The sequence below is a fragment of the Vulpes vulpes genome, chromosome 16 (assembly GCF_048418805.1).
Source record: "Vulpes vulpes isolate BD-2025 chromosome 16, VulVul3, whole genome shotgun sequence".
Taxonomy (NCBI): Eukaryota; Metazoa; Chordata; class Mammalia; order Carnivora; family Canidae; genus Vulpes; species Vulpes vulpes.
In genome coordinates, this window is record NC_132795.1 from 54,683,431 (window position 1) to 54,708,558 (window position 25,128).

Below are 25,128 nucleotides of genomic sequence, written 5' to 3' on the forward strand. Positions count from 1 at the left end.
CCATGTGTACCGTATTATTGACAAACTGAAGTTGTCCTTTTTAACATTTTTTTAATTTGCCTTTGTAGGTTGTCTTACTATCTGGTAAAGTGTGTTTTTTTTCTTCTTTTAAAACGAGTTTTAAACTTAATAGAAATTTTTGTTGGAATTACTTCAAATTTATTGAGTAACTTGGTTAGGATGAAGTATTAAAAAAAAATCTTTTCCATGAACAGAGTATATACATCTTGTGTTCTTTAATAGAATTTTACTTCTTCCCCCCTTTGAAAGTCTTACATGTTCTTAGAATGGTATCTTGTTCTGTCCTATTTTGTAACTGATTTTTGCTGATGTGGAGAACTCTTGGTTTTTTTATGTTGTTTCTGAGGACTTTATTGAATTTTTTTTTTTTAGTACATTTAATAACCTGTCAGTTCTATTGGGTTTTATAGGTAAACTTGAAGACAGCTTTGTGTTTCCTTCCAATTCTTGCACCTGTCAGATCATTTTCTTAATGAATTAGCCAGGACCAGTAATATTTTACAGAGTGGTTGATGATAGAATAGATCTTTTTGCCTTTTAAGAAACTGCTTCTTAACTTCAATTTAGATGGGATGTTTCTTTTAAGTTTTTGTTACTAATGGTCTTTGTATCGTCAGCATCTTGTACAGTGTTCTGTACAGTTATAGGTATAGTAGAGGTTTGTTGGAACAAAAGAATGAGACATTTCACTTAAAATTCAAGTCTAATAGGAACTAGTTTTAGTTACATGTTTACAAGGAGATTGAGTTTCAGTATTTGTGTTTAACTAGAAAGGAAGCGGTGGAATAAGGCAAGAAAATCCTGCTTAGGTTGGTTGGGATGGAGGGAAGCAAAGGTCATGTCTACAGTAAAGGGTAGGGAGTGAAATTTTTGTTTATTATGAAAGATTAAAGCTCTTCCTATGTAATTTCTTACTAAGTTTACACCATAGTTATCCTCTTGCTCCCTGGAGACTAGAGAAAAATGAATGAAAATGGGGGTTGTGTCTACCCCATCCCTTAAAAAGCCCAAGCTCCTTTCTTCTCTTTGCTTTCTCTGTTACTTCTAAGTTGACCTACAATTTCCCCCTAGATAACCGAGGAAATGATGGATCAGGCAAATGATAAAAAAGTGGCTGCCATTGATGCCCTAAATGATGGTGAGTGATTTTTTTTTCCTCTTTGCTATATTTCTATGATAGTCTGAATATTCTCTTTTTCCCTGCAGCAACTGTTAAATAGTGGGAAAGGTGGAAAGGAACTTAAATTTATTCAGTATCTTAGACTGGAAAAGAAAGCCTCCTGTTCTCTATGCACCCCTTGACAAAAAGGTTGAAATCATTCAGGTATCAGTTACCCTACCTCAGGGGACAGATGCATCCTGATGTGACTGAGACTCCTTTCCTGACTAATTCTGGTGTTTGTCCACTGAGAAGAAGAGGCTTTAAAGAGTTGAACATGTTTCCATAAAAGTAATATTATTAGAACAGTGGCTCTGAACTTTTTCCATAGCAAACACCCTTGACAAATGATATCTGTTGGCATAATGTTCTAATCTGTGTGTGTGAGATTCTCTTCAAAAACTCCTTTCAGAATGGGAGAATGCTGGTATTAGTAAGCATAATGTTTAATCAGTTACAGTTTGTAAGAACAAATCATTTCTTAGCTTGCATACTATGCAGACTCCTTCATAGCTTTGTGGTGGCATGTCACTGTACCATTGTGGGAGAACTGCTGTCTAATGCTGATGTGCATTCAGACTTCATCCGTAGACTTAGAATATGACTAAAGTTTTAGAAGTTCAGTATTGATTGCTATTCCAACTTGGCAAATAACATTCACTTTCTTTTTTTGTAATCTTACCACCTCTTCAGTTTAGGTCATTATCACATATTTATGCCATTGCATTAGCCTTAATAGTTTGCCTTCCTGAAATGCTTATTTATTGCTTTCTATTCACTGTCTCTAGATTATTCTTAGAACCACTTTTTATTTTTACACATTCCCTTGCTTGTAACCTCTGACTAGCTTTTTGCATACTTTTGGAGGATCTTCATCATAGCATTAGACCTGCTAGAGTCAGGTCCCATATATTGCCTTCCCAACCTTGTTCTCTTCTTTTTGAATATTAACCTTCCATTACAGCCAGACCTTACTGTCCTAGAATTTTCCTACACTTGTGCTCTGCTGCTTCTTTCTAAAGCTCTTCTTTGCCTGTTTCAGCTTCTAATTCATACCCATCAATTGATCCCAGTTACTTCTCTTCCTGACCATTCCTTTTCCACACTAATCTTTTAATTTCGCTACTACTTAAGATTTCTATTCATCCAACATTTATTTTGTGCCTACTTACGTGACAGTTTTATTATGTTTTAACGTGCCCTATTTCATTAATACCTTGTACTGCTCCCATTTCACAGGTTAATGTGAGGGCCCAGATGGGTTTTGACTTGTGCAGGATCTTACTGTGCCATAGTGTCAACTCATTTTTTTTTTCAACTCATTATTTTTGTCATTTATTTTGTCATATTGTCTTGTATTTTTTAAATTCATTTTATTTATTACCTAGCAATTTTTTAATGAAAATGAAGCTGTTACCACCACCCAAAGAGTCATGTTCTTGTTTTTCCACGTTTCTAAGCCATGTTCATGTATAAATTTAACCTAGTTCTAATTTTATTCTATTTTGTTAAAGATTTATTAACTTATTTGAGAGAGAGAGAGAGCACGAGCAGGAGGGACAGAGGATCTCAAGTGAATTCCATGCTGAGCATGGAGCATGACAAGTGGCTTGATCCCAGGACCCTGAGATCATGACCTGAGCCAAAACCAGGAGTTAAACACTTAACCAACTGCACCCCTAGGTTAAGTTTTAATTTTAGAATTAGGCATGCCTGGGTGGCTCAGCGGTTAAGCGCCTCCCTTCGGCCCAGGGCATGATCCTGGAATCCTTGGATCGAGTCCCACATTGGGCTCCCTACATGGAGCCTGCTTCTCTCTCTACCTCTCTGTCTCTCTCATGAACAAATAATAAATAAATTTTAAAAAATTATTTTAGAATTAGTACAATTTATAGCATATTCTAATGGGATAAAACATTAGTATTCTAAGCCAGGGATTGTAGATTCAGGCCCTACCTGGAGTTAGGCAGAAATAAAATTAAATAGGCAAAGTGCCTGCATTTGAATCCCAAGTTCTGGTACGTACCAGCTAGGTAAACTTAGAGAACTCACTCTTTGTCTCTGCTTCTTGTTTCCTCTTTTTTTTTTTTTTTTTAAACAATTTTTTTTTTAAGGTTTTATATTATTTGAGAGAAAGAGCTTGTGTGCCTTTGAGCAGGGGGGAGGGATACAGGGAGAGAGGGAGAAAGAGAATCTCAAGCAAATTCCCCACTGAATGTGGAGCTTTATCACATAATCCTGAGATCATGAGCTGAGCTAAAACTGAGTTGGACCCTTATCCCACTGAGCCACCCAGGCACCCGTTTCCTCCTTTGTAAGGTAAGGATAATGGTACCTACCTAGTATATTGAGTAATGAGGAGTAAGTGAATAAATGTGTGTAACGTATGTAGAATAGTATCTGGCACCATTCTTATTAAGGTACTGGTGTTACTAAAGTGTCGATATTTGTAATTCAAGACCTTAGTAAGTCTTTCTAGCTGTCATGTTAGTAGCAACATTATGCTTTTTCAGTGTAGTATATATTTTTAAGACTTACATGTTCTAGGGCAGCCCAGGTGGCTCAGCGGTTTAGCACCTCTTTTCAGCCCTGGAGACCCAGGATCGAGTCCCACGTTGGGCTCCCTGTGTGGAGCCTGCTTCACCATCTGCCTGCGTCTCTCTCTCTCTCTCTCTCTCTCTCTCTCTCATGAATTAAAAAAAAAAAAAAAAAACTTACATGTTTTAGGCAATGTTTTATTTTTTAAAAAATTTAAAAAGATTTTTATTTATTGGAGAGAGTATGTGCATGCAGAAGTGGGGGAAGAGGCAGAGGGTGAGGGAGAAAGCTGACTCCCCACTGAGCAGGGAGCCTAATGCTCAGGGCCCCTGGGATCATGACCTGAGCCAGAGGCAGACACTTAACTGATGGAGCCTTCCCCCCCTTCCCCCAGGCACCCCTAGGCAGTGTTTTAGATGCTGGATATACAGTGACAAAAACAGACCAAGTTCTTTATCTCACGGACGTCCCATATATTATTACTGGGGAAGAAAAGCAAATTTATAATTTAATGTTAGGTGGTAATAAGTGCAATGAAATAAAATAGAGCTGAGTAAAAGAATAGTCAGTAGTGGAGGCTATATTTTGTAAAGGGTGATCAGAAAAACATAGGATGAAGTGAAAGTGAGCAAGCCATGTGAGGGAGAGCCTTTGAGGCAGAGGGAAGAAAGAGTACAAAGGCTAATTGGGAGAGCATAAGGGATTATTACATAATCATGTAACAGCAGAAAGGGCTTGCCTGGAGTGTGGGGAGTATAAGGGGGTAAGAATGGTAGAGTTGAGGTCATGGAAGCACATTGGAGTGGGAGATAGGTGGTGGGAAGGTAGTGAAGAGGATAGATCACTAAAAAGCTTTGTAGATCATACTAAAGACTTAAAATTTTATCCATATGTATGAAGGAGGCCATTGAGGTGTTTTTGGGGGGAGGGGAGGTTGTTCTTGAGTAGGAGAACTTCTTCCTGAGATGAATTTACTTTTGAAAAGGATTATTCTTGCCATTTTATGTAGATCAGCTTCTAAGGGCAAATAAGGGTTATGTTCATTACAGGAGAACAAGGTAAAACATGAATTGATGGGCCAGAGATAATACTAAGAAAATAACTGAGAGGGGAGCAGGGAGAACTGGAGGAGTCTGGAAGTCAGTTAGACAGTCATGTAGGTGTTTACCCCCGTGGTAGGAGAGATGGAAGGAAGGTTGTATAGAAGTCTTCAGTTGTTGGTATGTTTCTAAAAAAGTCAGGACAAGCCAAAGCTGCCCACTAGAGGAGTTAACACATCTCACAATAATGGACCAGTTTTAGTATTCTTGCTGTTCTTGTCATTAGCTGGAAGCAGCTTATGAAGTGTAGCCTTGAGCACAGAAGTTGGGGTTCTCAATCAGGCTCCCCCTAGGAAACTGAAAGTGCATTTTCACAATCCCACAGAGAGAATGCAAGAAATTGAGTCCACGTGGTTAATAATGATAACCTGGATATTAAGGCAAAGGTTCCCAGACTTCTTTGTTCATAATGCTTTTACTGTCTTGACTTTTTTTTTTTTTTTTAAGATTTTATTTATTTATTCATGAGAGACACAGCGAGAGAGGGGCACAGACACAGGCAGAGGGAGAAGCAGGCTCCATGCAAGGAGCCTGACTTGGGACTCAATCCCGGGTCTCCAGGATCACACCCTGGACTGAAGGCGGCACTAAACCACTGAGCCACCCGGGCCTACCCTGTCTTGACTTTTTAACAGAGCTTTTAAGCCAAAAGAAAAGCATAAGACTTTCATTGATAATTTAGTTAGGTCCAAACAATTTAGTGTCTGTGTTATAACAAGTTAGTGATTGGAAGATAATTATACACAAATTGAAAAATATGTATTTAATCTTCTCCTTAACCATATATATTTTCTAATAAGACATATATGTGTTGGGCACTAAACAGCTTCTCAAATCTTGGCATCATATTGGACACTGCCAATATTTATTTCCTGTTCCACATCTGTTTTTCTACAGTTTTTGCTTTTATTTTTTCCCATCATAACAATAAGTAAAAACAATTTTTCAAGGATACCATCAAAACGAATGTAGTGGTGCAGTATTTAAACTGTGAACTAGGGGATCCCTGGGTGGCGCAGCGGTTTAGCGCCTGCCTTTGGCCCAGGGCGCGATCCTGGAGACCCGGGATCGAATCCCACATCAGGCTCCCGGTGCATGGAGCCTGCTTCTCCCTCTGCCTGTGTCTCTGCCTCTCTCTCTCTCTCTCACTGTGTGCCTATCATAAATAAATAAATAAAAAAATAAAAAAATAAATAAACTGTGAACTATATCAAGTGAGTAGTTCATGCAGTGCTAACTCTCCTGTGGCCCTTTGGTTGCAGTGCAGAAACCTCAGGACTAGGGTGGTAAGGTTAGGCATGGTTAGTTTTTTTTTTTTTTTTTAATGTATTTCAGGAGAGGGGCACAAGGGACAGGAGTTAGAGGGAGAGAACCTCAAGCAGACTCTGCTGAGTGCGGGCCAGACGCACCATGGGGCTCAAACCTCACAACCCTAAGATCATGACTTGAGCTGAAATCAGGAGTCAGATGCTTAAACAACTGAGCCACTCAGGAGTGTTTAGATTCTAGGTATATTTTCAAAGTAAAGATAAAAGGATTTAGGTTTTAGATTGGGGCATTGAAAATAACTCCCAAGATTTGGGCTTTGAGGTAGATCAGGAATTAGCCAAACTATATCCTTCTGTTTTTGTAAAAATGTAACAAAATAGCTATACCCATTGTTTGTGTTGTGTATGGCTGCTTCCCCACTCAGCAGTAGAGTTGAATAGTTAGGATTGTTATGGTCTGCAAAGCCTAAAATAATTCTTATGTGGCCCTTTCCAGAAAGTTTGCTGATCTCTAAACTAGATTCAATGGAGTAGCTATTTATTTAGTTGATCATAAAAGAATGAGAAATAGATTTTAGAGATGGAGTTGGAATTAAGAGTTCAGTTTTGAACATGGTAGGTGTGAATTGCTTATTAGGCATCCAAGTGTAATAGGCATCTGTAGTAGTACCTAATAAGCCTCAGCATTCTTCTCTGTTTTATGAGTTCTGTTAAGGTCCTTTACAGATGGACTAGCTGGGTAAATGTATTTTCCAAAGAGAATTCTGGCATTTATTTAAAAATTCTGTGTTTGTTTTGTCTCCCCGTGTTTCCTATGTCGAGTTAGACTTCATGCAAAGAACTATTCTACTCGTATGTTTTATTTGTTGAATGACTTCACTGAAGGCAAAAATACATGAAGCAGCTAACTGTGAGAATAAGATACAATAAATGAATTTAAAATGTGGATTATGTGTTGTTGTTTTTTTAATATTTTATTTATTTATTCATGAGAGACAGAGAGAGAGAGAGGGATAGACACAGGCAGAGGGAGAAGCAGGCTCCATGCAGGGAGCCCGATGTGGGATTCGATCCCAGGACTCCAGGATCAGGCCCTGGGCCTAAGGCAGGCGCCAAACCGCTGAGCCACCCAGGGATCCCCGGATTATGTGTTTTTCATGAATTCTATAGGTTTCTTAAATTTTTAGATCATCCCTGTGAATTCAAATTGTATTTTTTTTTTTTTTTTTTAACCAGCCCTGTAAATTTAGTATGAGTACTTTTTCCTTTATGGGTTTAATTTTATCCTTTCGGGCAGCCCAGGTGCTTCAGCGGTTTAGCACCGCCTTCAGCCCAGGGCGTGATCCTGGAGTCCCGGGATCAAGTCCTATGTTGGGCTCCCTGCTTGGAGCCTGCTTCTCCCTCTGCCTGTGTCTCTGCCTCTCTCTGTGTGTGTGCTTCTTGTGAATAAATAAAAATAAATCTTTAAAAAAATTTTTTTATCCTTTTATTTTTTCTTTTAAAAACAAGGTCATAAGTCCTACTAAGAATGCAGTATTCTACTATTATGGGGTTATATATTCAAAAATTATCTGTATGGGCATCTGGGTAGCTCTGTCAGTTAGGTATCTACCTTCAGCTAAGGGTCCCAGGGTCCTGGGATCTACTTCACCCCCTCCCCTGAGCTCACACTAGCTTGCATGCTCTGTCTCTCTCAAACAAAATCTTTAAAAAAAAAAAAAAGTCTCTGTTTTGAGTGATTTACCATTTTGCTTTGAAGAGCCATTTTTGGTTTTATTGTTATTTTTTGTCTTTATTTGGAGAGTGTGTATAGGGAGGGGCAGAGGGAGAGAGAATCCCAAATTCCATGCTGAGTGGGGAGCCAGATGCATGGCCTGATTTGAAATCAAGAGCTGGATGTTTAACTGAGCCAACCAGGCATCCTTGAGGAGCCGTGCCGTTTTTGTATGTTAACTTAGAAATTAGTGGTTGGTTTTTTTGTTTTTTAAAAAAATTTTACATTTATTCATGAGAGACAGAGAGGCAGAGACATACATAGGCAGAGGGATAAGCAGGATCCTTGCGGGGAGCCTGATGTGGGACTTGATCCCAGGACTCCAGGATCGCCCTGAGCCAAAGGCAGACACTCAACCACTGAGCCACCCACATGCCCCATAGGTTTGTTTTGAAGAATGTGAAAGATTAAGGGATCAGTAATTTCTCTTAATTTTTTTTCCTAAACTTGTTTTACTGTAGGTGAACTACAGAAAGCCATTGACTTGTTCACAGATGCCATCAAACTAAATCCTCGCTTAGCCATTTTGTATGCCAAGAGAGCCAGGTGAGAACTATAAACAAAAAAACATCCCTCTAGTGAAGAGTTTTTGCTCATTTATTTAAATAGAATATTCTTGTGGAGTTCCCAAAGGCGTTATTGTTTGAAATGAAAACTTTTTAATATCACACTTATTTTTTTAGTGTCTTCATCAAATTACAGAAGCCAAATGCTGCCATTCGAGACTGTGACAGAGCTATCGAAATAAATCCTGATTCAGCGCAGCCTTACAAGTGGCGAGGGAAAGCACATAGGTAAACAATGGAATTTCATTATTTTGAGAACTTCTAAAATTTAAATTTCATTTTTTAATATGCTTTGGAAAAAAAGTGAAATTGCCTAAGGATTTAATTTCAAAGCGAGATGTGCTCAATATGAAGAATTGAGAGTGAATAAAAAACAAAGTAAAAATTCTTTTTATTTCTTCAAAGAAAACTACTGTTTAATAGCTTTTGACTGTTACAGCCAAATTTAAGGTAAGGATCAAAAATTACTTCTAAGAAAGAGCATGACCTTCAGATTTTCTCTTATTTTTAGATTTGCTTTGTGTAACCTAACATTAAATAATATGTTCTAGAAGAAGAAATTCCTTAATCTTAAACTACTTTAGTTGCTGTTAGGTAGATCACCTGAAAACACAGAAAAAGAAGACAATAAAGAGGTGAATTTATCCTAGATTAGACATTATTCCTGGAAATGAAAATGTTATACAAGTGAGTATTGGTGGATTGAGGATGAGATTTCCAGTGACATTTACATGTTACATGGATTGGAAAGGAACTGCCCTTCAAGTGTGGATGGAAATGAGATGGATATGCTTGGGATAGCTGTATTAGGTTACTCAAAAAAGGAGCTCTAATGATTATGAAGATGCATGTCAAAGGTAGAGGAAAAAGGTTAGAATAAGATATATTAATGCTCTGGGTGTCAGAAAGCTTATGCATTGCTGTTGATCATCCGGAGACTGTGGTTATCTTTGATTGCATTTTCTTTGCCTGCCCCCTTTTCCTTCTTTCCTTTAATTTTTTTATTTCTTTGCCTTCCAGTACAAGGTAGATGAGCTCATCTGTTTTGCTTCTCCCAGACTCAGAATTAACCATTTCTCAAAGAAACCAGGTTCATTTTGTGAGGATTATATTTATAGAAAATAAAGTTTAGCCCTAGGTGTGTTCGTTCCTCCGGGATACCATTACTTATGTCATTACAGTGAACCGAGTTAGAAAAAACACATTTTTATTTTTTTAAAGATTTTATTTATTTGCGAGAGAGCGTGCTAATGGGCATGAGCAGAGGGAGAGGGAAAAGAAGACTCCCTACTGGGCAGGGAACTGGACTCTGGCCCAATATCAAGATCTTGGGATCAGGACCTGAGCCAAAAGCAGACACTTCCCCAACTAAGCCACCCAGATGCCCTAGAAAAAACATCTTTTAAATAATGATTTTAAGGGAAAAAGTGGGAATTTGGGGTTTTCCAATTAAAATTCAATATTAAATATTTTTCCTTTTATTTTGCTTTTTTTTTTTTTTTAAGATTTTATTTTTTTATTCATGGGAAACACAGAGTCAGAGACACAGGCAGAGTGAGAAGCAGGCTCCATATAGAGAGCTCGACGTGGGACTTCATCCTCTGTCTCCAGAATCATGCCTCGGGCTGAAGGTGGTGCTAAACTGCTGAGCCGCCAGGGTGCTGCTATTTTGCATTTTTTAACACTATTCTAGACTCAAAATCTTTACTCATAATATATTTACTTTTGTTACTGTATGATAACATAAGATTGTTTTATAATCCTATTTTAAAATAATATTCTAAGTAAAGTTTTGTATGTTGTGTTTTGTATGTTGCAGCTTTTATCCTTAGAGTATATTCCACTTAAGATACACAGTCAAAATATTGTTGCTGTTTTTTAAGATTTTAAATTTATTTTTTCGGGCAGCCCCGGTGGCACAGCGGTTTAGCGCCGCCTGCAACCCAGGGCATGATCCTGGAGACCCTGGATCAAGTCCCACATCAGGCTCTCTGCATGGAGCCTGCTTCTCCCTCTGCCTGTGTCTCTGCCTCTCTCTCTGTGTGTGTCTCTCTCATGAATAAATAAATAAAATCTTTTAAAAAAATTTATTTTTTCATGAGAGAAGCAGGCTCCTGACAGGGAGCCAGATGCGGGACTCTGTCCCAGGACCCTGGGATCACGACCTGAGCTGAAGGCAGATGCTCAAGCGCTGAGCCACCCAGGTGTCCCAAAAATACTGTTTTAAAAATTACCTGACTTTTGGAGAGCTTGGGTGATTTCAGTTCAGTCGTGATCTTCGCATCGTGGGAGAGAGTCTGCTTCAGATTCTTCTTCTCCCTCTTCCCTTCCCCCTGTTTTCCTACCTGCACACACACTAAATAAATACATACATACATATACCATAAATAAATGCATGTATGTGTATGTTCCTTTTTTTCCTGTATGGTTTATGCTCTGTGTGGTAAACAACCTTTTTTTATTCCATTTTTTTCTGGTTAATTTTCTTCACATATATAAAATATTTGCATATTTAAGGAGTCAAAACTGAGTTGACAGGTATACCAGGGAAGTCTCATTTCCATTGTGGTCCCCTCTGGTCCATTCTTACCTTATCCCACCAGCCTTCAGTTTCTGATTTATTGTTTTTCTTTTAATAAAATGTGCACACATGTATGTTTTCTGCCTTATAGCATGCTAAGTGTATATTATGTTAATCCTGTTTTTAAGGAGTTGAAATTGTTGAAAATTGTAGCTCTATATAATTTTTTAAAAGTTTTATGTTTTGGGGATCCCTGGGTGGTTCAGTGGTTTAGCGTCTGCCCTTGGTTCAGGGCATGATCCTGGAGTCCTGTGGTTGAGTCCCACATCGGGCTCCCTGCATGGAGTCTGCTTCTCCCTCTGCCTTTGTCTCTGCCTCTCTCTCTCTGTGTGTCTCTCATGAATAAATAAAGTCTTCTTAAAGACAAAAAAAAGAAAGACACCACCACATTAGTTGATATGTATAAAAGGCCCCTAAAATGAATTTAATCTGTTTCAGACTTCTGGGTCATTGGGAAGAAGCAGCACATGATCTTGCCCTTGCTTGTAAACTGGATTATGATGAAGATGCTAGTGCAATGCTGAAAGAAGTTCAACCCAGGGTATGTTCAAGTAGAGAAAGAGAATGTCATTATTGTGATGTTCTGTGGTTCTAGTACTTCTGGCAGTAATTTACCTGCAAAACAGATAAAAAGAAACATTTGGATATTTCCATCTATAATCACTGATGCTTGTACTCAACTCAGGAAACTTCAATAGTTTATCACGCCTCTATTTTTAATGCTGCATTACAGCAAGCTCTGTTACTTTGTTTGCAAGCCTGTAATAGAGTTGTAATCAGAAAGTTAGAAATAGGAGCGGGGGGGGGGGGGGGGCAATCGAGTTTACAGCAAGGAAAGTAATAGAAGATTTATAAAGTGTGACCAAGGTTGCATCTGCTCTGTCCTGGTTTCTCATAGGTGTATGCAGCAACTGTATAAAGCATGAGGACATTATGGAAGTTAGCATGTTTCATTATTTTAAAAATGATAATAGTGACTCCAGAAGCTAGGATATTCTGTTTAAAGATAATTGTTAAAATCAATTTAGTGCATTTACATGGTAAATTCTTCAGTTTTGTGGGAAGTTACATTACCAAGAATTTATTCCCAAAGGTTACAAGGTAGTGGAAATTTTACTGGATTTAACTGATTTAACTTACCTATAATCAGAGACTTTGAGTTCTTTTTTCTTTTGATAACATGGCTAACTCCAGCAAGGTTATGATAAGAGAGTCTAGAACACGAGATTCTTAGAAAATGATAAACAAGCTGAAGTAACAATTGAATATTACTCTCGTATATTTACTTTACTTTCTGAATAAATAATATATTCCAGATATTTGATCCAGGCTATATGCTAGTGCCTGATACATATGTTTTTTCTTAATCTTTACAGCCTTCTGTAAGACTTATTTCTCAAAAAAAAAAAAAAAAAAAGACTTATTTCTCTTTTGCCTGCCCACCTTCATTTTATGGACAAGAAAACTTCAGTGTAGTTAGACTATGGCAATACTGGTGTGTGCATTTCAATCTCTGCCTTCCCATGGCTAGTATCAGGCAAGAATTGCACTTGACATCCTTGGACTAGTTACTTGTTTGAAATTTATAACACTTCTAACTTCAGTCTCCACCTCTTTATTTCACAGTGGACTTGTTAAACTGTGAGTTATGTAAGGTCTTTCTCTGTAAAGTAAATTTATCGCTCAGAACCGTGTGTTGAATTTAAGCCTTTTCACAAAGAAAAATAATTATTTTACAAAACTGGCGATTTGGATTGCCCTTATTCAGCTTTTAAAGAAAGCATTTTTTCTGTGGCTTTTTGTTTTTCCGTAGGCCCAGAAAATTGCTGAACATCGGAGGAAGTATGAACGAAAACGTGAAGAGCGAGAGATCAAAGAAAGAATAGAAAGGGTTAAGAAGGCTCGGGAAGAACATGAAAGAGCCCAGAGGGTAAAGTTTCTATAGCCAAACCATTTTTTTTTTTTTTTAAGATTTTATTTATTTATTCATGAGACACACGCACACACAGAGGAAGAGACACAGACAGAGGGAGAAGCAGGCTCCATGGGAGCTTGACATGGGACTTGATCCCGAGACTCCAGAATCACGCCCCAGGCCGGAAGCAGGCACTAAACCGCTGAGCCACCCAGGGATCCCCCCCCCCCTTTTTTTAAGATTATATTTATGTATTCATGAGAGACACAGAGGCCAGAGACACAGGCAAGGCGAGAAGCAGGCCCTACATATGGGACTCAATCCCAGAACCCCGGGATCAGGACGCCCAACCACTGAGACACCCAGGTGCCCCTATAGCTAAACCATTAATGGGAAATAGAGTAGATAGAGTTTTAGGATATCATTCTAATTCTTGGCTCTTATTTGATGCTGGCTGCAGTTGTGTAGGGTAATGATACTACTTACAGTTTTTCCTTCCTTCACTATCTCCGATTTGTAGGGATATTTCTGTTCTTAAATTCCTAAGTTAGTTTATATATCACCAGTTTATGTTCTTGTGTCCTCCTAAAATTAGGAAATTTTTTTTTTTGCTCAGGTAATTAAAACTTGTCAGTATTACTTGTTTTCTTGTGGATGCTTGCCCTGAATTGATGAGTTTTATGATTCCTCCTGTTCCAATAGTGGATTCATAGCTATTTAAAATAGACTAGGTGGCTCAGCGGGTTAGTGCTGCCTTTAGCCCAGGGTGTGATCCTGGAGACCTGGGATCGAGTCCCATGTCAGGCTCCCTGCATGGAGCCTGCTTCTCCCTCTGCCTGTGTCTCTGCCTCTCTCTGTCTCATGAATAAATAAATAAATAAAATCTTTAAAAAAATAAGTAAAATAAAATAAAATAGACTAGGGGAACCCGGGGTGGCTCAGCGATTAAGCGCTTGCCTTCGGCCCAGGGTGTGATCCGTAGTCCCGGGATCAAGTCCTGCATTGGGCTCCCTGCATGGAGCCTGCTTCTCCCTCTGCCTATTTCTCTGCCTCTCTTTCTCTCTGTGTCTCTCATGAATAAATAAAATAAAAGTAAGATAAAATAGACTCTAGCTATTCATTTTTAGTTATAAAATCATAAAACTTAGAAAAAAGAAAAGTATTCATAATTCATCCACAATATTTTTGCTGTTCTTAAGGTTTCTCTTTTTTATTTTACTGGTTTAGCTTTTTGCATTTGTTGCTGTCAGGTTTCATGTAGTTATTTCCATCGTTGTTGAATAAAAGGTCATAAAGCTATATTATATAGCCTTACATCCTAATTTTTGTCATTTAATATTAATAGTTAACAAAATAACATGAATTTATAATTAATTATACTGAATGAATTCAATACTTTATTTTAAGATCTTATTTATTCATGAGAGACAGAGAGAGAGAGGTGGAAACATCGCCAGAGAGAGAAGCAGGTTCCATGCCGGGACCCCGGTGTGGGACTCAATCCTGAAACTCCGGGATCATGCCCTGGGCCAAAGGCAGGCAGGCACCTAACTGCTGAGCCACCCAGGTGTGTCTCTGAATTTAATAAGATTTAATAAAAAGCTAATATTAAAAAATAAAGTTAATATTAAATGCTTTTAAAGCATTTTAATATATTAGGATTATAGTTATTGTATTCAAAAGTAATTTTCAAAAAAAAAGTAATTTTCACATTTGTATATTCTTGATGACTTTATAACTGGTTATGACAGAAATATATTTTTTCTTTTACTTTGTTAAAAATAACAAATTGGTAAATTCCGATTGTATTAAGTTACATAGAGAAAGTATGAAAAAGATGATCTTGGGAAACAAAAGTCATTGGCAATCTATGTAATCTAGCCATGTCATTTTATTTTGAAGTTTTAACAACATTAAGAATTTTTACTTTGCATAAGGACAGACAGACATCAGTGAATCGCTTTCCAGGTGTTGCTCTTTTCCTGCCCCAAGTAGAAGTAAAACACTACTTCACATCATTACCTAAAGTAATGCTCAAGGACAACCTAGCTGGGAAATTTCAAAATGGGGACTGAGGGTTGTGTGTTCTTTAGTTCATATTGCTTTTTGAAACTTGTCTCTTAAGTTCTCTGACTTGCCGATTTGACTATTTTTTCATGATTTTGCATGGCTTAGGGTAACCGTGGACAGTAGACTCCCCAACACCACCACTATATGATTTCTTTATTTCTTTGTATTAAAGGAGGAAGAAGCCAGACGACAATCAGGAGCTCAGTATGGCTCTTTCCCAGGTATTTTTAAAAGAAAAATTAAAACTATTAGTATTGTAAATAATTGGAGAACATTCTGATTTGGTACTGTTATATTTAGTACTGTTAGTCCCTGGAATATTGAAAAGCCTTTAGAATGTTAGCTTCTTAAAAGTTTCATTTTCCTTTAAAACTTAAATGTTAATAGAAATACAGTATGTTATTTTCTTCATGCTTTGAGCAGTATACTTTTTTATAATAGCTAACATTTATTGAGGTCTGAGCATTGTATTTTTCTTAGAGACCTATGAATTGATTATGATGTATTTTAAGTATTTCTAAATTGTCATAATGGGATTTTATTCTGTTAGACATTGATATTCATGAGATACTAGGTAAAAGCCCTCTTAGGAATTACTAAGCATAAAAAACATTTTGAATCTAGGGTAAAAATAATTGTAAGCTCTTTTTTGAAAATGTCAAGTGATTAGAAATTACTAGGGGGCCAAAGCCTTCAGTGATAGCAGAGGCCGGCCTATATGATACAAGTAGAAGAGCAGTTAAAAAGGCACCTAAAGAACAATTTTTGAATACTTCCCGAATGAAGCAGTGTGAAATTTAAAGAACTGGAAGAGATTCTTGTAAAGTTTGTAATTCTAATGGGGAATCAATTGCCTTCAGCTGTTTAATAATAATAATCTCCTTTCTCCGAAGGAAGGTTTACAGAGGCATTTACACACCCCTTAATGCCTATATGCCACTGGCTACAACTTAAGTTATATGGTCAAAGGGTAGAAAAGATACCTTTATTCTAAAAGGTCATGTGCCAAGCAACTTTAAAAACAAAGACCATATGTTGGGTGACTTGCTGTCTGAAGAAAACAACCACTAAAATATAGACTAATACTAGATATAATTTTTTATTATGTGGATGTTATTATCTAAATTTGACAAGTAGACTGATTAACTCCTGGTGCTTTGGGCCAGTAATTTTTTTTTTTTTAAGAAGTTCTTTTCAGGCCCTCTGAGATTCCCTTACCTTACTTATTATTTATAGGCATGTTTAAGTTATTGAGCCGGCAGAAATGAGTTTATTATATGTGTTTCTTTATGATGTCTTATATATAGTCACCCTTGATATGTAGAATATATTAAGGTAATGTGTGTTTCCCTTTAGGATGTGTATATTGGCATAACTGATTTCAGAATATTTCTAATGGACATAAAAGGTTTATGGTAGTGAAAAACTGTGGGTGATAATTTGGGTTTATAATCTAAAAATACACTGGGAAAATTAAATCTTTGTTGCTAGAGCAACAGTGAAAAGAAGAAACACCAGGAGTGCCTGTTAAAAATGCAGATTTTCACTTTCAAAGATTTGGATTCTGTTTAGGGTGGAGATAGAAATCCACAGCTTTTTATAACAAACATTTCATGTAGTACTTAAAAGAATGACTGCTCTCTCTAGAGCAATACAGTTTAAACATACTTAAACATGTTTAAATACAGCCGAAGTCTTACTAATTAGATCTTTAAATTGAAACATAATGTTAGAGTGAGAAAATATGACCAAAATGATTTATTAGACTTTTAAATTTTGTAATATCAAGGGACTGTTAGCTTTCTCTTTAAGGTGAGGTTAGTTGTCTTTTTTTAAAAAAACAATTTTATTACTAGGAAAAAATAAATGCAGAAAGTAACAAAGTTGACTTACAGCCTTATTTTTTTAAGAGAAAATTTGAAGGTAAAATTAGGTCTTCTTACATCCAGTTAGAGTATTTAGTAGGCCCCTTGTTCTTTGCATATGCACATGGGAGTGTGGGTGTGATTTTCATCAGAAGGAAGTAGTGTGCTGCTGTAAGACTACTTCAGAATATGGTTGGTGTCTGTGCAGTTACTTCATTTATTCTTGCAGGTGGCTTTCCAGGGGGAATGCCTAGTAATTTTCCTGGAGGAATGCCTGGAATGGCAGGGGGGATGCCTGGAATGGCAGGAATGCCTGGGCTCAATGAAATTCTTAGTGACCCAGAGGTTCTTGCAGCCATGCAGGTAAGACTTGAAAGGACAAAGTTGGGCATTTATCATAGGCATTTCTTTCATTAATTCTATGTAGAGACAAAAGTTACTCTATTAGCCATGTTTTACTTCTCTGAGTTACCAAATAGCTAATTACACAATTAGGCTTTTTTTTCTTCAGAATAAGTAGCTTAAATTATTAAAAATTGATTTATAGGAAATGTTCTGTGATAGTTTGATTATATCCAGTTGTCCTTTTTTTCTTTTTATGTTCCAAGTTTTTATTTAAATTGTAGTTAACATATAGTGTAGTATTCGTTTCAGGAGTAGAGTTTAGTGATTCTTCTTATCAAAATTGTGTATGCTTTTTTTCATGATCTAGTTTAAGTGATGTAATTAGGCATTTGACTTTGAAGTGCACATTAGTAATATTTATACTTGAGGGACTCGTCCAGACCCCAATTTAACTTGGCCATGACGAAATTGTCAGTCTAAATAAAGACGTAGGATTTAGGGTAATAAACTTGTTAAACCACAGAACTCTTTTTTAAATACTAAGAAAAAATACCCCACCACCTTTCTTTGCAGGATCCAGAAGTTATGGTGGCCTTCCAGGATGTAGCCCAGAACCCAGCAAATATGTCAAAATATCAGAGCAACCCAAAGGTTATGAATCTCATCAGTAAATTGTCAGCGAAATTTGGAGGTCAAGCATAATGCTCTTCTGACAAAGCCCTTGCTGAAAGAAAAGCAACTTCGATCACCTAATGGATGTCGCAATAATACAAACCAGTGTACCTCTGACCTTCTCAAGAAGAAAGCTGGGGTGCTGTGAAGAGAATCCCTACCCCTCTGCCCCACATGCAACTGAAACATTCTACAGTGGTTTGCCATTAGGGTATTCATTCAGATAATGTTTTCCTACTAGGAATTACAAACTTTAAACACTTTTTAAACCTTAAAAATATTTAAAAACATTAAAAGAGTGTATTAGTCCCTACATTTTTCTTTACTAATCATTTCAGTTTTTTCCCTTTGGATTAATTGGGCAAGGAAGCTACTTCAGTGTGGAAGATTTATTATTGCTCAGTTTGAGTGAAATAAAGGTTTATTAACAGGAGGCAAATATAACATTTAAATAGATGAAGTTTGAGTTGGAAATATGGTTACTGAGGTATTTTGACTTGTCTTTTTAAATGTTTTACTTTTTAAACACGATTTATTTGGATAAAACTATTGGGACCACCAGTATTGCAGTAGGACCTGGGTAGGGACCGGAAGTGCTTGGCAGGGCAGCAGCAACCTTACTCCTTTTATATGATGTGCACCCTTGTGCAGATGCATTTAAATCTTACACTGTGGTGAAGGGATGATTTTTATAATGCTGCAGTAGAGTTGGATTACTTAGCTGTGTTCTTGTCTGATACAGAAAATAAATGTTTTGCATTATTTCCACATAGAGGAAATAAGGGAATACTTTTCTTTTTATATTTCTGTGTTTAGAGTGACCTTTCCTGGTCAGAAAATACCCATTTCTTTGTGTGCTTTTTAATTGTTTTCACCACCTCCCATCCCCGCCCCAGTACTCTTTTTGGGCTAAAGATAGCCCCTTTCACTGGCATCATCAATACTATTATCATTCACAGTGTAATTGTGCAAGCATATGTAATGCTGGGTTTAATATGTAATACATATAGTGATTATGTAAGGTGATACTCAAAACAGCTGTAGTTTCTTACTTGGCCCAAGCGATTTCATATCTAAATGTTAGGTTTCCACTTAGGCGAAATCTTGCCATGTCAAAAGATGTTGGAAGGAGGGATTCCCTTAGGAATCCCTTAGTTCAGTCTTCAACTTAGGAAATACCTGTTGCAATTGGAGTTTATCTTACGTTATTCATCTTCATATTTGGGAGAGTATGAGGTTTGAATTCATTGATCTACGGAAGGGAACCAAACTTCTTGATCCAACATGAATCATAAAATTGATGAGATCCATGGTTCTTCGCTGCGGAGTTGATGGCATTATGAGTCGTCCTGCTCCTATTCAGCTCTTAAATACTGCACCTTTTCCCAATCTCCTCTCTCTCCCTTCCTCTCTTCCAAGAATAAAGAAATAGTTTTCCGTTGTACATTCAACTCCGACATTTAAGACTAAGTCCAGGCGCTGTACAGGAATTGCTGGGTTTCTACCTATCTTTCATTTTAACCATGTTTAAAAACGGTTTCAAGGGATGAGACCCTCTGTACTTTGCCTATTTGAAGAGTCAGTGGTAGGAGCAGTGAAGAAAATTCCAAGGAATACATTTCTGAAATAGCACATTTCTAATATCAAAAGTAAGTTGATTAAGGTTCTAACCTTTTGCTGTACACAAGCAGATAGAAATGCATCTGTTACATAAGTGAGAAAAGGCTGTATGCTAACTGAGCATGCTTTTTAAACCCTTTAAAAATACTCAGCATATAAACTTGCGTTTGAGCTTGCCAGTGGTTTTTTTTTGTTAATGTGTGTTCTCAAATTTTCTAATGTGTGCTGTGAATAACTCAAGACCAGTTTCTTTTGGGTTCCTTGTTTGATTTACTTGATTATATATTAAGTACATTCTAACACTGCAAATATTACTATAAATGGGTAAAAGTAAAATTGGTCTTCTGGAAATGTGTCCTGTGCTTTTAAGTTCCACAAATACGAAGTACATTCATTTTCATAGAAACTCAATATCATTTCTAAACAAGTGTTTTTTCTTGTGCTAACAATGCTATAAGAAGGAAAAGTAAAGGAGTTTTTTTTTGCTTAAAAATATATAGTTACTGGATTTCTAGCTACATTAAAAATGAAGTATGGTTTCAAACTGGATACTGACCCCCCACACACACACTTTTTTTTTTTTTCCTGAGTACATGTTCTGTTTCTTTTAGGTCTTTAGCACTCACCTTAAGTTATTTGCTGGACATAGTAGGCTTCAGTTTATAAAGTGCTGTTAACAGTGACTTCTAAGAAGGTGTTAAACAGCTTTACTTTTCTTCCAGATAGCAGGCCAGAGGTAAGCCGTTCTGTACTCAGAAGGTAGCTTCCATTTCTGAGGCCAAAAGTGCTTGCTCTGATGCTGATCATCTAGCCTGAGGAAACAGGAGAGGGCACAAGGGAAGCACATACTGAGATACTGATGCTGATACACATAGTTAAGATTTTATTACTTCTCCTGACATTGGTCTTTTTTTAATCTTGAAACAATATTTACTTGCAAGGAAAGCTAGAAAAAAATAATCCACTGCTGTGTGGTCATGTTCCCAGTAAAAAACTACACCACAGAAGAAAGGGAGAAAATACCTGGGGTAACAATTAGCAGAATGCCACTTTAGGAAATAACTGGCCTAATGGGATAAGGGAGAAACAACTTGTATTTTAGAGATTTTGTAATATTTAACATTAATGCACCCAAGTAGCCACTTAAATCAGATAAGTAGTACTTGCTCGGTGCCAGGCACACTGTAATCAGTTTGAAAGCCTTGACTCCATTCTGATAATGACCATAAGGGCAGGTGCTCTTATTCCTGTATTATATAGATGAGGAAACAAGCACTTTTAAGTACATTGCCCAAGTTAACACCCCTGATTATTTGGGAAGCTGGTATTCTCACTAGGCTTGTTCTTCAGATTTCTCTTCCTCTTCTGTGCTCTACTGCCCAGTCTGTACAAGCTTGTTTCTTGTAGAATTGTTCATGACTTCAAGAAATTGGAAACAAAATACATTTGAAGAGGGTTGATTGAATAAGGAATACCACATATCATTGTGCGAATGTGCACGCCCAACGGGTTTCTCCTAATAGTAAGAGATGTAGCATAATTGAAGTGCTTAGAACACCGTGGCAGGCCCAATACTGGGAACAAGAAAATATTTTTTTAAATTACGGTGCAGTAATTTCAAAGTTGAGTACTTACAACCAATATAGCATACCTATTAGAGTGCCCAGTTTGGGGAGGAAAATAACCCTGAGGTAAATAGGCAACACATACTAAAATAGCTATTAAGCTTTTCATAGACTAAATTTAAACTATGGCGTGTTAAATTGGTGAAAGTTATAAATACCTTGGTAATTCAGTGAGACCTTTTGTGTAGTGCTGGTGGGAGTGTAAATTCACAATTTTCTGTAGAATGATCTATTAGAATTAAGTTCTGGATAGGTTCATTTAAGTCACTTTTGTGTTTGATGCCATAGGTATAAAAGGACATGCATAATTTTTTAATACGCTATTTGTATAGGGGAGACTGCCCCTATCACTCAGGAAGCCCTAAGGAAAATCTACGATTATGAATACTAAATTAGATGTAAAAGTGAATGGTTAGAACAAAGGGAACAATTCAACTTTCAAAAACTGAAAGTCAAAATCAATTACAGAAATAGTATTAATAGAATAGTATTAATAGTATTAATACCTATGCTATTGCTTTTTTTAAGAGCAAGAGTGCTCGCAAGAGGGAGGTGTTGAGCAGAGGGGCAGATAGAAAAAAATTTTTTTTTAAAGATTTTATTTATTCATGGGGGGGCGGCGGAGAAGCAGGCTCCATGCAGGGAGCCAGACATGGGACTGGATCCCAGGACTCCAGGATCATGCCCTAGGCCAAAGGCAGGTGCTAAACCACTGAGCCACCCAGGGCTCCCGCAGATAGAGAATTTTAAGCAAGCTCATGACTTAAATCATGACCTGAGCCAAAAAGAGTCTGACCTGAGACTAAGGTACCAGGCACCTCTGCTAATTTCTTGCTGCATACTGCTAACAGTTTTGTAGTGTTTTCAGTAGAAAATGCTATATCTTGATTAAAATCATTTTGGTTGCTGGGATGCAGAAGAATGCATCATTTTGATTGCTGGGATGCAGAAGAATGCATGAATATGTTATTTGCTCTGATTTTGTGCCCTACAAGTGGGAATTCTGATCAATTCTATTGTGTTGAATTACTAACATATAAAAAAATTTGTATGCTACATAGTCCAGTATATTCTTGACAGGAGAGAGCTTCCAGTTTGATGAGTCAATGAGAACTGAGTCTTCTGGGGCACCTGAGTGGCTCAGTCAGTTAAATGTCTGCTTTTGGCTCAGGTCCCCATCCCAGGATCGCGGGATGGATCCCCCCCTTGCACCTTACTGCTAGGTGGAGAGCTGCTCTCTCTTACTGCCTCTGCTTGTGTGTGCTGGCTCTGTCAAAATCTTTAAAAAGAACTGTGTCTTCTGCTTGAATATTAAAACAGACCAGCCTCTCTGTTTCAGTGCCAGCAAACTATTTTCATTTGATGTTCAGACCTGCGGTTTTCTGTAATGATCCTAGGGAGTGGTGAGAGTATTCTGGAGGCCATTTTTGCAACAGGAGGTCTAGGAGTAAGGACCATACACATAAATAGGTGTCCCCATAAATCTACTTGTGTCCCCAACTCACCTTTCACGTAGTTTGTGGTCACTGCAGCATCACCATAAATGAAGAGTTTAAGTGTAAAGATCTTAACCAGTGGTGATTAAAACATTTTGTACAAATCTTGTGGAAACATGACCAGATAAACATTGCTAGGGCCCTCTCCTGAGGAGTAAATATAACGGACATAGTAAAGCACAGAGCAGACGTGTAGGAAGCATTCCTTGAATTATCACCAGCAGTACTGCAAGGGTAAACTCAGCTGGTACTGAAACTGGAGGCAATGGCACTCAAGCAGAGTGGAGTCCTGAGACCTGGTGTCTCATTGTATGACAGGTTAGAGGTTGAAAATGGTTTCTCCAGTTCTTTGTCGTTTGGTTCTTAGGAACTTGTGAAGTTTTTTTCCTTCAGCATTTATTATAAAGTACGTCTACATAAAATTAGCTTTTGCAGTCCTTATGGCAGTGGAGTTGTATTAACACTCAACAAAAGAGAAAACTGGGGCGCCTGGGTAGCGCAGGCGAGAGACCTCTAGTGTAGCGCCCTCAGCACGGGGTCCGCTTGAGAGTCTCACTCTCCCTCTGCCCCTCCTGCCCGCCCTCTCTCTCAAATAAAAGAGAGAAAACCAAAAGGGTTAAGTGACTTTCCTAGTTGCTCACGAGAATAATCCTACCTGTATTCGATCGCTTTGATCTCAAGCTCCATTTTGTCTTCCTACCACACCCAGGAGATTTCAAAAGTGTTGAACTTTGTCCAATCAACACTCTTTCGGGTAAAATGTGAGTTTAAAAATATCGTCGAGAGAAAATACGAGTTAACTCGCAAAGAAATAGTAATGTTTGAATCCCCATCCTGCCGACTACCAGTCTGTCTTACGCAGGGAAGGTGGCCATCTAAACCTTTCCACGTCCCCGTGCTGAAGCACATCCTGCCAGGTCCGCGAGCGCGAGACTACCCGGGTCAGACCCAGGGGGCGGCCCCCGGCTTTCTGACTGTCAGGCTGCTCCGCATGATTGGGCCAGCGCTTCTCTGCCCCGCCCACACACGTCCGCGGACCAATCAGAGACAAGGGACTTTCCTGGGCCCGCCTTTCCCCTTTCCGCCCCTGCGGCCTCTGGCTGGGAGACACTGCGCGCTAAGACCCGGAAGTGGTTGTTCTGGAGGAGGCGGGCCTGAGGAGGTGGGGCCTGTGACGCTCAGGCCCCGGGCTCTGGCGCTTCTTTCCTCCCTCCGCTCGCTGCGGCTCCTGAGGGAAAAGTGTTGCTAGGTCTGCGGGGAGCCGCAGCAATGGCCTCCGTGCTGTCCTACGAAAGCCTGGTCCACGCTGTGGCCGGAGCCGTGGTGAGGCGGGGTCTTCACGCCCGGGCCACTGAGGGGTGTGGGGCGTCTGTGGGGCCAGTCCCGGGGGATGGCTGGGGGATGGGGATGAGAGGGAGAGGGCGGGTGGGTGTCTGCAGTCGTGACTTGTGGGACGGGGAGGAATGAGACACAGGAGAGAAGATGCTGAAACGGTTCGAGGTGAGGCGCAGCACACCCTGCGCCCTACCTACTGTTTTTGGTCTCTTAGAAGATATCTGGGAGATAGACAGCGATGATCCCACATACCCCCACAGGGAGTCTGGAAGAAAGTAATAGCTGTTTTCTTTGCCTTCTGAAATTTAAAGAGCAGTCATTTCCCTTAAAGGCCCCCGCACACACAAACTTCGTTCCACTGGCCAGAGGAGAACCTAGGTGTGAAGCTGTGTTGCTTACCTATATTGCCTATTTTCATATTCTTGCTGCAGATGAGTGGCAGTACTTGGGATATCTTTGGTTAATAATTGGCAGAAATACGTCCCCCCCCCCCCCAATTAAGATGAGAGTTGCTGTTAGCCACAAGTGTACTTTACTATGCCGTATGTGTGTGGTTCTTGGGGTTGTGGTGTCTCAGTTCCATTTGACACCACTGCCTTGTCCTTGACACTTTCCACTCTTGTCTTGGATAACTTCCTCCTCTGGTTGTCCTCTTACCTCTCTGACTGCCCTTTCTCATATCCTTCTCCTGCTGTCAACATGCATCTTTTAGCAGTTGGAATCACTGTGACTTCAGAGGATAACGGAGTCGTCTCCTTTTTTTTTTTTAAACAGGAGCTCCAAGGAGCTTTCTTTTTTTTTTTTTTTAATTTTTTTTTTAATTTTTATTTATTTATGATAGTCACACAGAGAGAGAGAGAGAGAGAGAGGCAGAGACACAGGCAGAAGGAGAAGCAGGCTCCATGCACCGGGAGCCTGACGTGGGATTCGATCCCGGGTCTCCAGGATCGCGCCCTGGGCCAAAGGCAGGCGCCAAACCGCTGCGCCACCCAGGGATCCCGGAGTCGTCTCCTTTTAACCATCAAAACTTCACTTTGAGCTCTCGTTCTGTGCACACTAATCAGGGATGAACCCCAACTCCATCATTTGTTAGGCGACCCGTGAACTTCACTTTCCTAGTCTATAAAGTAGGGTTATCAATACCTACTCTACAAACTTGTTTTTAAAGTTAGTTGACA

General features: G+C 38.7%; 2 protein-coding genes and 1 long non-coding RNA gene across 5 annotated transcripts in view; 2 read left to right on the forward strand and 1 right to left on the reverse strand.

Moving 5' to 3' along the window:
- ST13 (ST13 Hsp70 interacting protein) overlaps nucleotides 1–19,845 on the forward strand; it is a 34,051-nt gene extending 14,206 nt beyond the window's left edge. For all 3 annotated transcript variants that reach the window (XM_026017338.2, XM_026017339.2, XM_072742897.1), the window contains 8 exons: nucleotides 1,093–1,159; nucleotides 8,322–8,406; nucleotides 8,544–8,654; nucleotides 11,446–11,548; nucleotides 12,821–12,937; nucleotides 15,165–15,213; nucleotides 17,087–17,220; nucleotides 17,776–19,845. In XM_026017338.2, coding sequence (XP_025873123.1) covers nucleotides 1,093–1,159; nucleotides 8,322–8,406; nucleotides 8,544–8,654; nucleotides 11,446–11,548; nucleotides 12,821–12,937; nucleotides 15,165–15,213; nucleotides 17,087–17,220; nucleotides 17,776–17,904 — 795 coding nt within the window. In that variant the 3' untranslated portion in view covers nucleotides 17,905–19,845. The remainder of the gene's footprint in view (nucleotides 1–1,092; nucleotides 1,160–8,321; nucleotides 8,407–8,543; nucleotides 8,655–11,445; nucleotides 11,549–12,820; nucleotides 12,938–15,164; nucleotides 15,214–17,086; nucleotides 17,221–17,775) is intronic.
- On the reverse strand, nucleotides 10,513–23,536 carry LOC112933994 (uncharacterized). The gene is made up of 4 exons (XR_003237793.2): nucleotides 23,271–23,536; nucleotides 22,625–22,762; nucleotides 20,121–20,306; nucleotides 10,513–11,622 (listed from the first exon to the last, which is right to left on the reverse strand). It is a non-coding gene; the product is annotated as an uncharacterized lncRNA (long non-coding RNA).
- A 181-nt stretch (nucleotides 23,537–23,717) lies between these two features.
- The window catches only part of SLC25A17 (solute carrier family 25 member 17), a 42,210-nt gene continuing 40,799 nt past the window's right edge, over nucleotides 23,718–25,128 (forward strand). Inside the window, exon 1 of the mRNA XM_026017368.2 lies at nucleotides 23,718–23,938. Within this exon, the coding sequence (XP_025873153.1) occupies nucleotides 23,885–23,938 (54 nt within the window). The 5' untranslated portion in view covers nucleotides 23,718–23,884. The remainder of the gene's footprint in view (nucleotides 23,939–25,128) is intronic.